General features: G+C 40.3%; 1 protein-coding gene across 3 annotated transcripts in view; it reads left to right on the plus strand.

The window, feature by feature from the left end:
• Positions 1 to 14,542, plus strand: part of MAP3K20 (mitogen-activated protein kinase kinase kinase 20) — a 131,270-nt gene that overhangs the window by 94,229 nt on the left and 22,499 nt on the right. For all 3 annotated transcript variants that reach the window (XM_037912580.2, XM_043525233.1, XM_043525232.1), the window contains exons 12-16: positions 4,516 to 4,560; positions 5,762 to 5,792; positions 5,882 to 6,021; positions 8,059 to 8,121; positions 11,954 to 12,046. In XM_037912580.2, the coding sequence (XP_037768508.1) occupies positions 4,516 to 4,560; positions 5,762 to 5,792; positions 5,882 to 6,021; positions 8,059 to 8,121; positions 11,954 to 12,046 (372 nt within the window). The remainder of the gene's footprint in view (positions 1 to 4,515; positions 4,561 to 5,761; positions 5,793 to 5,881; positions 6,022 to 8,058; positions 8,122 to 11,953; positions 12,047 to 14,542) is intronic.

Below are 14,542 nucleotides of genomic sequence, written 5' to 3' on the forward strand. Positions count from 1 at the left end.
ACAGATATTCTCATGCATCTCTCATTAAAGTGAATAGGAGTTATTTGAGCATAATAAATGGAATAATTTGGCTTTTTTTACATAGAGAGCAGAGCTGGTAAAAAGAATTAAAATTTAGTTTTTCAATGAAAAACAAGGACAACATTTCCATGACGTGTCTATTTTTTAGCCAACTCTAATAAAGGTATATTGAGAGATAAAGCAATAACTCTCCAAACATTTACTTTCATGTTCTAAGTAGAAAGGCCCTAGAATTGTTGTAAAAGAAAGATCTACTAAGCTTAAGGCTTTCCCCAAACTTTTCTGTTGTGGTTCCTTTAAAGTATGATTATATTCAGAATAGTAGCTTGGCTTAAAAAATGACATTGTGGAGGTCGATTTTTTTATTCTCCTATAATGACTGTCATACCAAACGTGTTCAGTTTACAAGTCAAAAATAAATTGTGCTTGACTATCCAGCTATGTTTCTGCCTCGAACATCCTCACTATATTTTAATTTTGAAAGATTTTGGTTGACAGTTCTGTTGATATGGAGGCAGAACAAAACCATTTTGATCTTCCACCGTTGATTTGCTCTGCAGTGCTAGCAGGATTAAACTTGTTTTTTAATCTATCTAGATGTCCAATCACCAAAGTGTCTACAATAGTTGCTAATAATAGTTAACAGTTACATAGCATGTCACATGATCAAAGCATTAACCAAAAGTTAACTAAGGAATCCTCCCAGGGCCTTATGAGGCAGATAAGGTAAAGTGTTGTTATCCTATTTCACAGCTGGGGAAGCTGATATAGAGAAGTTAAAGGCCAAGTTTGAACTTCTCATTTTTACTCAGTCATTATACTTAAACTAACACTGGCTTCAGTAGGGCATATTTCCTGACCTGAGGAACTCAGAGTTTAGCCCTTTTATTTACCCAAAGCCACATAGTGAGCTGGGATTAGAACTCAGGATTTCCTGACTCCTAACCCAGTTCTCATTCTTTCAGACTTGGAAAAGATGCAGGGAATAGATATGCTGAGTAAGACTATTTTAATGTAGTCACTTTTATGACTGTAATAGCACTAATGCTTTAGAATAGCAATTGCTCTGAGATCTAATGCTTAGATCTGAGGACTTGTTTCAGGGCTTCTGTAGTTTGTGGAGTGTTTTGGATATGCTTGATTAGCTGGCCGTATTTGTTAACTAGTACTTGGACTTAGTCTTCTCTAGATGCCGGGGATTTTTGAGACCTGAGATCTGAAGCAGCTCTTCGGCACATGGTCATGTTCTTGACTTGTTCATTTATCATTTGCAGTATTTTGTTAGATAGTGATTTCATTTCATTGTAGATCTTAAAGCAGTTATTCTAATTAAATATTGATACATTGATCTAATTAAATAATTGATACATTATATTGCTATCAGCAGCAGTAAATCCACAGCACATATAATAAAGCTAATAAGTAACTAGCGAAGTTACTGTACATCTTTAGTAAGCTATTTCCTGTTTTTGTAATAAGGCAGCTTTTACAGGTTTTTAATAAGACCTCCAACTTGACAGAGGTTTAATTATAGGCCAATAGAGAATCCATTCTGTTCTTCCAACTTTCATGTAGCAAAATAGGCTCACAGGACATACAGTAATTTTTACAGTCCTTAAAATCTACCAATAGAAATCTGGAGAGGAACGCATTTTCCCCCTGACTCCAACTTAGTGCACACTATTAAGTCTGTATAGAGGTTTCTGGTGTGTGAAGGTTTAGTTTCAGGACTGTAGTACCAGCAACCTACATTAAACATTTTACGTTGTGTGCAAAATATTCTGCTGACTTTTAAAGTCAGATATAGTCCACTGCATTTTCTTGCTTTTGCACTCTTTAAAAAGTTTTGTACTGAATACTAGGAAATGATTCTATTTATACTCCAAGTGTGAGCAAATGAAATTTGAATAGAAAATATTTTCACAGTGTTAGAAAACTTCATCCCTTCCTACTGAAATACTATGCTGAGCAAAACCTGTGCCAAAACTATTGTGGCAAACTGACTAGCTAATTTGTATGGAACATGCAATGTTACACCCTCTTGTGGTAAGACCTTTCAGTAGTCAGTTGTTTTCTTCACCGCACTTAACATGTGATGTCTTGCTTTATTCACAGTATGGATTTGGTTTTCCAGTTTTTCAAAAAAATGTAATGTATTCAATTTTCTCAGTTGGTGTCATAAACTTGATTTTGATGTGAAGTTTTTTCCTTTGCTTCTCTTTGTTCCAATCTTCTATTTTGCAATAAACATTTTGACAGTACATTTTTATGCTTCTGTGTTCTTGTGTAAACCGCTGCTATTAAAGGGATTCCTCATTGCCTTCTGCTTTGATCTTTTTCATATTATGCAGGGTGTGGCATTTCCCCCTTTTTTCTCTTTGTTTGTTTGTTTGTAAATATATTTAACATTTCACATCACTAATTTTCCTCTCCTAAAAATGGGAATCATCTGAAAAGTCACTGTGTGTAAGCAAGAATGGAATATTGAACTCGTGCAATGGTAGAATACACAATGAACTACGGCAAACTGTTGTACTCAAGGTTCCCAATGGAAAGGAAAACACCAGCCCATTTGGAATTTAAGGGCAATTATGTTAATTATTTATTGCAAATATTGTGGGTCTCTGCCTTCACAAGGGTCATCATGATTTGCCAGATCCTGCCCAACCTAGTTGCCAGCGATAGGTGGACCCCTTCCATCCTACAACCCTCTCCGCCCCAATTTAATTGTCACGAAGGGAGCCTTTTCTGGATTTTACTGACTTGTAATCAGTAGGTTATGAAGCTTGGCCCATGCATGGGGAAGTTAGGGGGACGAGGGAAACTTGCCTTTCCGTGTGGCAGTCAAAGCCAGCTTCCCATCCCAGTGACCACTTAGCTCAGGCATTGTTGGCTTTGTCCATCTGAGGAGGCCATTTCTGTCCTGGAAAAGTTATGGCAGGAAGGGGTGGGCAGCGGGGCAGGTGGGGGGAGAGGGTCAAGTGATCTTCACATGGATGGACAGGGATTGTCTGATAAAATGGTTGTGGTGAGGAAGGAATTTTCCTTGGAAGCAGATTGGCCAAGCCACTGGGGTGGGGGTGGGGGGTGGCTTTCCTCTGTGCATCTTGCAGTGTTCAGAAGAAGCTGTAGTTCAGGACACAGGAAACAAGTGTAAGACAGTCATGAATCCATCAGTGGGAATCCATACAGGAAGAGCAGAAAGACTTCTCACAAGTTTGGGTGGAAGTCATTGTGGGAGGCACCTGTTGTCCCACAGTCTGCAGGGTCAGGGAAAGGAGGAGACTAATAGATAATGATTTGAAAACATGGGGTGGCTTCCATGCATAGGCACAAGGTCTTTCAGGTGTGAGGGAGGAATTCTGGAGAGGAGGAACTGCAACTGCCAAGAGATTGGGCACTAGGGTGCTTGTAGGCTTGCACGGCCCACAATGTAAGGAGACCAGAAACACTGATGGTTGACCAGTGAAATCTGAATTACAGTTTGGTAGCGAAGTAATTCAGTAAATTTTCAGCCAGAGCATGGTGGCAAGAGTTTGGGTGGCACTGTCAATTCAGATCCATCTAATTAACAGGATACCAATGAGAAGATAATATAGCTTAGAATAACCCATTCTTTAGCTGGTTAGATGGAGGTTACGATCTCAGTGAGATCTTTCACTGTGTCATCTTCAAACCATTCCTGGATTTCACTGACAGATCCATCCCCTCATGTATCAAGTAGATTCTGGTCTGATGCCCTCATACTTCAAGAGGAGAATCCTGATCCACCATATAACAAAGCGTACCATACATGGTACGTGGTATGTGGCATTCAGCTGGCTGTGAAGTGTCCCCTTCAGGTTTTGTTCCACAGCTCCTAAAAGGAATGATCATGCAGGTGTAGGCGGGCACCGAAGGGTAAAAGGGGACAAACAAACTTGTACCTTAATCAGTAAGGAAGTCTAGCTGCAGTGACCCAGTCCCAAGTCAGTTGTGCTGTCCTTGTTATGCAGTGACCGCTTCCTTCACTCTACAGAAAACCTCCCTCCCAGCTGATATTGGGAAAGACCAAGACATAGCTTTCACTACTGGAGTCAAGCGATAGTAAAAGCAATGGTACAACACAAGGAGAGAGCGGTGACTAGTGAGCCCCACTTGAGGGGATGCGGCTGGTGACAAAATTCCAAGACTGCTTTTGTTGCTTGGTGATCTCCTGACTAGTTTTGCCCCCAGGAGGTGCTGGGACTATTCCATCACTGCTGTAATATCACTGAAGCCAGCCTGTGATCACTTTGACTAATATGTGAACATGAGGAATGCTACTTTGATGGCACTTTATGCAGTAATCCATGGAATAATGGGGAAAGTCCTCACAACCAGGGGGCTTATGGCTTAGCTGGAGAGGAGGTGCCAAATAAAATCAACCACCAAAGTAAAACTGGGGGGAGACCTGAGCAAATGATCAGACAAGAAGAGCAATATTACTCTTTTCAATTCATGTTTCTCACACAGTTGCTGCCTTCCTTTGATATTTGCGCGTGGACTGAAGAAGATGTGGTAAGCATTTTGTACTAGTTCAGTCAGCATTGTTTTTATGTAGCTATAAAAGAAAACTGATGCACATCATAATAAATAAAATCTAGATTGTGGACAAGATTTGAGAAATCTGTGGGCAAGATTCTAGTACTATATATTTTTAAAATTCCTGTTCCAAAAAAGATTTTAAAATGACCCTATCCTGAAAGAGGAAGGACTTTATCACCTTGGTGAAATGGTCACATGCTCAGAGACCTGTTTAAAGCATTTGGCTTGGCAGATTATCAGCCCAGAATATATGCTGCTGAATTGCCATAGGCAGGTGGGTATTGCCATTCTTCAACAAAAAAAACTTCAAAAACAGACTCCAGCAAGAAACTGCAGAACTGGAATTAATTTGCAAACTGGACACCATTAAATTAGGCTTGAATAAAGACTGGGAGTGGATGAGTCATTACACAAAGTAAAAACTATTTCCCCATATTAATTTTTCCCCGGCTGTTACTCACAGCTTCTTGACAACTGTTTGAAATGGGCCATCCTGATTATCACTGCAAAAGTTTTTTTTCTCCTGCTGATAATAGCCCACCTTACTTGATTGGTCTCGTTAGAGTTGGTATGGCAACCCCCATTTTTTCATGTTCTCTTTATATATCTTCCTACTGTATTTTCCACTGCATGCATCTGATGAAGTGGGTTTAGCTTATGCCCAAATAACTTTGTTCGTCTCTAAGGTGCCACAAGTACTCCTCATTTTTTTGCTGATACAGACTAACATGGCTACGGCTCTGATAGTGGTTTTAATATCCCTTTCGGCAGCCTTTTGGTACATCATGTGGTCATTTAAGTCAAGGTTACTGAAGGACTAACTGAAAAGCCAATGCAAAGTAGTAATGGTCCAAGCTGCTGAACTTGTCCCATTCATCACACAACAAATTGATCAATCTACATTAGGAGCAGTAGCAATTAAAAACAATAGTAAACTAAAAAAATGGCTGCAAAGCAGAAGGAAATTTATCGTAAATAACAAACTTGCAAGACAGCCCTGAAAAGTAAATATAATGGAGAAGTTTGATTCCCTTGTCCCACCACTAAAAAGACTTTTAATTTTTGTTTTAAAATTGAATTATGAGCATTATATTTTTGAGTGTTTTGAGGTGCTGTAACCTATACATTTTAATTGTGTGACCTTCAAAACTGTGCTTTTTTTTTTTTTATACAGTACTTTTGGCTGCACCAGCTTGTTGGAAAAGGTAAACTACACATTATAGCTCACAGATTTAACTTTTTTTTTCCCAGTGAAGAGCACTATGGATTTCTGTATAACCTTTCATATCTTAAGGTGATGCTTCCGGTGAGATGAATGTTTATGCCAACTTGTTTAAGGAAAATCATATCACTGGGAAACGGTTGCTTCTTATAGAAGAAGAAGATTTAAAGGACATGGGAATTCTTTCCAAAGGACATATCATTCATTTAAAGGTATCTTAACAACACGTCTTGATAATCACAGTAGTAAATATTGACAATGTAAATGACAGTGTAAATGTTGACAGAAATCATCAGTTTTATCCAGCATAAGAGAAGATCTAAAGCTAAGGCTAGAAAAACCTTTTTGAGAAAAAGGATCATACCCAGAACTTGCTTGCAATAGGCACCAAAGCAAACCTAAACACTTTTGAGATGCCAAAAAGATTGGTAACCTTGAGTTTTTGATGTGGTGTTGTTTTTTTTCTCTCTTATAAATAACCATGCTCCACTGCAGTTCCTGGTTTTGGCTGGAACAGGAATAGGAAATATTGCAAAAGACTCTTCTAATACTATCTCCCACCTAAGTGAAACCTTTGGAAATCTTAGGACAGAACCTGTTCTCACAAGACTTCCAGCCTAATCAGAGAGGTCTGGATAAACACCAAAAATGTATTTGAACTGAAATCTCTGAACATCTTGAGTTTCACCAATCATCTCTAATTTAAAACTGCTTTGTGTACCAAACACTCTATTCTTGAACAATTGTAAAGATAGTTGAGTGCTAGTGGGTATGGCTCCTTTGCTGTCTGAGCTTTATTTCATCCACAAGAGATTGCATTGCTCTAATTATTTAATAGTTACACTGAATCCAGCAAAACCCTTGGCCTGAAAGTAGTAACTGACGTAGTAGTAATAATATTTACTTCCAGTCACAGAACATGGCTTACATACCTGTGGTTCTGCTCTGAAACACGTCTTGAAAATGGCATTGTGGGCTTCCATTATGTCTGAGTGATTCTGTATACAATGTGCTCCATTTACTAGTAAAAGGATGCTTTTTGTCTGATTGTCAGCGCTGAGAGTCGCACTAGGTTATATCTATCTTTTGCATCAGCACAATAAAGGTATTACAGTCCAAATTAATATTGCATTTCTATGGGTTGTACGCCGTTGTTTCCAAGTAGTTCCATTAGTGACATGTGTGATTGCCCTCCGCAGGGGTTGATCAGATGAAACTTATTAAAACTTGGTAAATAAATGGACACAGACCATGGAATAGAGCAGCGGTTCCCAACTGGTGGTCTGCGGCCCACTGAGGGGGCCGTGAACCATTTCAGGGGGTCTGCCAAGCACGGCCGCTCGGAGCCCCGAGCCCAGGTACCCCATGGGGCTGAAGCCCAGAGCCCCAGTGCCTTGAGCCCCCGGAGAAGCTGCCCCGCACAGCTGAAGCCCTGAGCCCCCCATCCCCATGGGGCTAAAGCTCTGAGCTGCCTCCTCACCCCAAGCGTCAGAAGCCCCAGCCCCCTTCGTTCCATGGGGCTCAAGCTTCTCCCCCCACATTGCAGCTGAAGCCCAAGCCACGTCCCCCGAAGCTGGACCATGGAGTTTTTATAGCATGCTGGTGGGGCCCCCAAAAGGAAACGGTTTAGAACCCCTGGAATAGAGAATGCAGTTCTTGCTGAGTTGGCTCAGTGAGGCTAACAGGAGTAAAAACCTGTACAAACCTATATTTGTGATTGAGGGTATGTCTACACTGCAACTAGGAGTGTGCTTCCCAGTGCCCATAGGCAGTCATGCAAGTCTTCTTGAGCTAGTGTGATAAAACTTTCAGTGTAGCCCAACATAGCATGGGCAGCAGCTCAAGCTAGCCATCTGAGTACAAGCCCACCTGGACCCCCTGGGTAGCTGCTGCCTATGCTAACCCTGTCTACGCTGCTATTGCGGAGCTAGCACGTGTCTGTCTACCCATCCGTGAAAGCACATGCCCAGCTGCAGTGTAGACAGACCCTAAATTAAGCAGATCTGACTCTGAATACTCACAAGGGGACAGATCTGCTGAGTAAGAAGGTGCCATTTTAGAGTCCCTTTTTAGAACAGAACTGTATATTAAGATTGGATACAGAGAACACTATACACACTGAATGAGTTACTTACACACACACACACACACACACACACACACACACAGTGCTGTTTTTCAGTCCTGCATTTACGCTATTACATCATGATGAACTATTGTCTGATTTGGGTTTGTTTGGTTTCTTACAGACTGCTATTGAGAGGTTAACTCATGATTACCTAAACATGTTTCATTTCCCACCATTAATTAAGGTAAGTATTTATTTACTTATTTAAAGGTGCTGCCTGCCTTGACTCAATAAATGTATCTATTCCTGTACCTATGCTGTGCTACTAGGCCTTACACTTAGTATAGAGTACACATCTACATTGTCACTATCTGTGGCAGATTTTTGAGGTCAAGTTAGCAATATGAGTGTGCGTATCAGAACAAGCAATATCACAACAATACACCCTCTCAATGAGGTTCAAAGAATTAATACAACAGAAAGATGTCTTGCAGGTTAACATATGATGGTAATATCATAAGGCCAGATTGTGACCCCCCGTACTTGCATGGGTGAGCAGTTACTCCCATCAGTAATGCCACTGAAATCAATGGATTATTCATGTGAGTAACTACTCATTGTTGTGTGCAAAGTAGTTCCAATCCAGACCATAATGAGCACATCATTCCTTACTCTGTTGTCTTACAGGAGAAAATAATTATGTACTATAGTAGTCATTCTTTTGTTTCCTTTTTAAGCCCCCTGCATGCTAACCATACATCTTTTGGGTGATATCAGCAACAACAAAGATAGACCTGCTCTACCCCTCCTCCAGGGTCCTTCCTTTGGATTTAAGATATAAAGACTCAACTGACTTTTAGAGCTTACCATGAAACCCAAGGAGGGTGAGGTAATTTCTTCTGTTGAACAAACATCTGTTGGTGAGAGGGACAAGCTTTAAGAATTGTGGTAAGAAAATTGTCTCTCTCATGAACAGAAGTTGGTCCAATAAAAGATATTACCTCACCCACCTTGTCTCTCTAATATCCTGGAATCAACATGACTGCAACTACACTGCATACATCAAACCAAAGGAATTCTGTCAGCTAATCAGACAGTACTAGACCCCAAAGGATTCAGTTGCTTTTATAGCTGTTATAATTTACAGCACAACAATACAGTGAGACCCACTTAAAATAAAGTCCATCGTACAGTCAAAGGAAAATCCATAATTGTTTACTGCATTGCAAATTTCAAGCCATAATTCCAGTTACAATGGACAGCTGCTCAAAATGACATTGTTCTGTGAAATAACGGCTTCATATGGAGCTGAAGGTGCTCAACACCTCACAGGAGCTTGCCCTGTAACAGGCTGCCAGTGTTTATAGTGTAACACAAGCTAATGTGTGAGTTCTGGTATATATACTCAGATAGCAGACTGTGAAGAGCTACAAAGAGATCTCACAAAACTGGGTGACTGTGCAACAAAATGGCAGATGAAATTCAATGTTGATAAATGCAAAGTAATGCACATTGGAAAACTATACACATAAAATGATGGGGTCTATATTAGCTGTCACCACTCAGGAAAGAGATCTTGGAGTCATTGTGGATAGTTCTCTGAAAACTTCCACTCAATGGCATGGGGCAGTCAAAAAAAGTGAACAGAATGTTGGGAATCATTAAGAAAGGGATAGATAATGAGACAGAAAATATCATATTGCCTCTATATAAATCCATAGTAGGCCCACATCTTGAATACTGTGTGCAGATGTGATTGTCCCATCGCAAAAAAGATGTATTGGAATTGGAAAAGGTTCAGAAAAGGGCAACAAAAATTATTAAAGGCATGGAACAGCTTCCGTATGAGGAGAGATTAATTAGACTGGGACTCTTCAGCTTGGAAAAGAGATGACTAAGGGAGGATATGATAGAGGTCTATAAAATTGTGACTGGTTTCGAGAAAGGAAATAAGGAAGTGTTATTTACTCCTTATAACACAAGAACTAGGGGTCACCAAATGAAATTAATAGGCAGCAGATTTAAAACGAACAAAAGGAAGTATTTCTTCACAGAATGCGCAGTCAACCCATGGAACTCTCTTCCAGAGGATGTTGTGAAGGCCAAGACTATAACAGGCTTCAAAAAAGAACTAGATAGAATTATCATAGAATCATAGGACTGGAAGGGACCTTGAGAGGTGATCTAGTCCAGTCCCCTGCACTCGTGGCAGGACAAAGTATTATCTAGACCATTCCTGACTGGTGTTTGTCTAACCTGCTCTTAAAAATCTCCAGTGATGGAGATTCCACAGCCTCCCTCGTCAATTTATTCCAGTGCTTAACCACCCTGACAGTTAGAAAGTTTTTCCTAATGTCCAACCTAAACCTTCCTTGCTTCAACTTAAGCCCATTGCTTCTTGTGCTATCCTCAGAGGTTAAGAAAAACTATTTTTCTCTCTCCTCCTTGTAACAACCTTTTACATACTTGAAAACTATCATGTCCCCTCTGTCTTCTCTTTTCCAGACTAAACAAACCCAATTTTTTCAATCTTCCCTCATAGGTCATGTTTTCTAGACATTTAATCATTTTTGTTGCTCTTCTCTGGACACTCTCCAATTCGTTCACATCTTTCCTGAAATGTGGTGCCCAGAACCGGACACAATACTCCAGTTGAGGCGCAGAATAGAGCGCAGAATAGAGAGGAAGAATTACTACTTGCGTCTTGCTTACAACACTCCTTCTAATACATCCCAGAATGATATTTGCTTTTTCTCCAGTAGTGTTACACTGTTGACTGATATTTAGCTTGTGGTCCACTATGACCCCCAGATCCCTTTCTGCAGTACTCCTTCCTAGGCAGTCATCTCCAATTTTGTATGTGTGCAACTGATTGTTCCTCCCTAAGTGGAGTACTTTTCATTTGTCCTTACTGAATTTCATCCTATTTACTTCAGACCATTTCTCCAGTTTGTCCAGATCATTTTGAATTTTAATCCTATCCTCCAAAGAACTTGCAACCCCTCCCAGCTTGATATCGTCCTCAAATTTTATAAGTGTACTCTCTGTCATTATCTAAATCATTAATGAAGATATTGAACAGAACCGGACCCAGAACTGATGCCTGAGGGACCCCACTTGTTATGTCCTTCCAGCATGACTGCGAACCACTGATAACTACTCTCTGGGAACGGTTTTCCAACCAGTTATGCACCCACCTTATAGTAGCTCCATCTAGGTTGCATTTCCCTAGTTTGTTTATGAGAAGGTCATGCAAGACAGTATCAAAAGCTTTACTAAAGTCAAGATGTACCGAGTCTACCCCTATCCACAAGGCTTGTTACCCTGTCAAAGAAAGCTATCAGGTTGGTTTGACAGGATTTGTTCTTGACAAATCCATGCTGACTGTTACTTATTACCTTATTATCTTCTAGATGTTTGCAAATTGATTGCTAAATTATTGGCTCCGTTATCTTTCCTGATACAGAAGTTTAAGCTGACTGGTCTGTAAATTCTCTGGGTTGTCCTTATTTTCCCTTTTTATAGATGGGCACTGTATTTGCCCTTTTCCAGTCTTCTGGAATCTCTCCTGTCTTCCACGACTTTTCAAAGATAATTGCTAATGGCTCAGATATCTCCTCAGTCAGCTCCTTGAGTATTCTAGAGTACATTTCGTCAGGCCCTGGTGACTTGAAGACATAGATAAGTTCATGGAGGATAGCTCCATCAATGGCTATTAGCCAGGATGGGCAGGGATGGTGACCCTATTCTCTGTCTCCCAGTAGTTGGGAATGGGTGACAGGGAATGGATCACTTGATGATTACCTGTTCTGTTCATTCCCTCTGGGGCACCTGGCATTGGCCGCTGTCAGAAGACAGGATACTGGACTAGAGGAACCTTTGGTCTGACCCCGTACGGCCGTTCCTATGTTTTTATGTGGAATTACTGAGAGGACGGCAGTATCATCTGACCAGCCAATAGATTTGTAACATACAAAAGGAAAGGGTATTAAACTCATACTGTCAAATGTAGCCGGGTCACCAACTCAGAGAGACTCATAATAGAGGTAATTTCTTACACTCTGTTTCTGTGATAGGATTCTGTAAGTGGAAATGAAGAAAACATGGAGAAAGTAGTGAACCTGGAACTTGTTTTTGGTTATCACTTGAAACTTGGAAATGGTCCACAGGTAAATGAATCTTGTTGGGATAATATCATTTTATTTCTGTTTCTTTAATCATTACTCAAAGGGCCCAATGTCTGTAGAAATATTTTCCATTTATTATGTGAATCCTGCTACTCAGAAAATCACTGAGCAAATTTCAAAGTACAATGCTGAATCAATGATGGATGGGTACAAGAAAAACAGTGGTACAGAAAGTTTTGAATTAAACAAGATTGTTTCCTCATAAGCATTTTCTCTAACTTCAGTTTTGTGATTGAGAATGTCTTATATAAATCCTTTATCATACTGAACATGAGACAACAGGTTTTTGTGAAAAGGAGGTAAATTGAGATACCAGTGGAGGCTGGGGGCTTGGACTAGTATTGAATTTGTCTCATTCATGGGCAAACCCTTCTTGGTTTGCTATGTGGGGATTTCCTCCTTTCTTTTTCATTTTATTTTGGATTTCTTTTATCTGAAGCATTTTCCAGTTGTAAAGATGGATTTCCCATTGCAATGTGAATTGCTTGTACATCCCCAGTGCTCTCAGGCACCCATAACTTGTGGTGCTATACAGCTTCTTTTCTGTAGGTACACATTGTGCCCTGCCTTGTGCAGCCATGCAAGGGAGTAAGGGGCAGAAGGCTTTGAAGTGTTGGGGGAGGTACTCTACACCAGCTATATGCCTGGCACATGGGGGCTTCCCCCACAGAACAGGTGGAATCCAGGAAGCAGATTCTCACTCTTCGCATGTTTCCCAGGTTGCACCTGAATTAGCACAACAATGCACTGCCCCTCGCTAGGGACTCATGGAAAAAGCAGTGACTGAGCTCTTAGTGGGTTTCTTCATGTAACTGTGGAAAGCTTCCTTCTTTTGTGGTTATTTCTCTCTCTCTCTCTCTCTCGCTTTCCAGCGGATTTTGCTTGCATTGTGAGTTGGTGTGTGCATACAGGAGAAGGTATATTTCCACCCCTGAGGTGTACTATGTGCTAATCCTTCCTTTTCTGGGATTTCACCTTTGTTTCATGAGTGTGAAACAAAGGTGAAATCCCACCTTTCAGTCGCAACAGGAATGCACAAACCCTATCCACCATGGGCTCGTCTAGACTGTGGAAGCTTCCCCCAGAATTCTAACCGGATTTAAAACTGGTTCAGGTAATCCAGTTATAAAAACATGGTTGGGACCGAGTGCACCCTACCAATGTCATATAAACGAAGCTCATGGGGTATACGGACCTCCCTGACAAATGTAAGCCAGGATTTTTTTGTGGAATATGTTTTAAGAATTGTGGTAAGAAAAATTGTTCTGTAGCCTTCTCAGAAGGTTTGGTGAGCAGGGTTCTCTGGAGACGTTCCTAGCTTTGCTGTTCAAGAAAACCACATTGTAACTCTGCTTAAATGCACTCATTCAAACCCAGTTACAACCAGCCCAGGTCTGATTCATTTTAAAACTGGTTGGAGCCATAGAGGAAGTCAGACTTGGATGGCCTGAACTGCCTTTACTGGCCTGGTTTCCAAACCAGCGTGTATTTTTTAACGGTCTGTAAAAATAGTAGGTCATCTTCACCCAGGTCTATACTAGGACTACGTGGCCCTGACTTCTGGGAGGGTTCTGAAGGTTTATTTTAGTATTATTTATTTATGTAGTGCTATATCAGAGAGCTATTCCAAACAAATGTACCTGGTTCTCTGGTTATCCCAGTGGGATAAGTCTAAAGACACAGGCTGGTACCGTGCGGGACGATTCAGGACAACATAATACTAAAGTGTAATGCCACATCTTCATTGTAACTGAATGCAATTTAATGAAAGCTTGTCATCCTTTTCTACCTACTGCTTCTTCCACCCTTTCCCATCTCTTTGAGACTTAGAAAGTAAAGGAAGGCTAGTAGCTCTTTTCTCTTTATAAGCAGTCTGTCAACACCAATTTACTTTGCTTTTTGCGGAACTCATCGGGTTAAAATCATGGCAAAAAGCAGTTAAAGCTACATTCCATATCCAAAATTAAGACGTTCCCATTTTCCAGCTTTTCAGTTGTACCTCACACACATTACATAGGTACGTTAACAACACTGCCTATTTCAATTCTATTGGAGTATTTCTTGTGATCCACAGCCTCCTTTGCAAGACCCTTGAATGCCTTTAATCTCTTACACATAAAATTTTCTAGTCTAATAATCTTTAATTTAGTCCCAAAGATTTCTCAGCACTTAAAAATTCCGAAATATCGTATAGGAGTCCAAGCAGAATCATAGTCTTTTATTATTTATTACAGCAGACATGTGTAGATTCTAATAAAGCAGAGAAAAGAGAAATAGTTTCTTTGTAAAACTGAAAAAAAATACCTGAGCAATAAAATAAATATAACTACAGTTTAACTAAACTGATTAATATAATCTGTCAAAGTGGAGCATCATTTAGTCGGGCAAAATGGTATGCCTCAATGATACAGTGTCATTGCTCATTGAAATTTTAGCACAAGGCACTTTGAACTCATCAGTTTTTCCATCAAGAAGGGA

This window comes from Chelonia mydas, chromosome 11 (assembly GCF_015237465.2).
Source record: "Chelonia mydas isolate rCheMyd1 chromosome 11, rCheMyd1.pri.v2, whole genome shotgun sequence".
In the NCBI taxonomy this organism is placed as follows: domain Eukaryota; kingdom Metazoa; phylum Chordata; order Testudines; family Cheloniidae; genus Chelonia; species Chelonia mydas.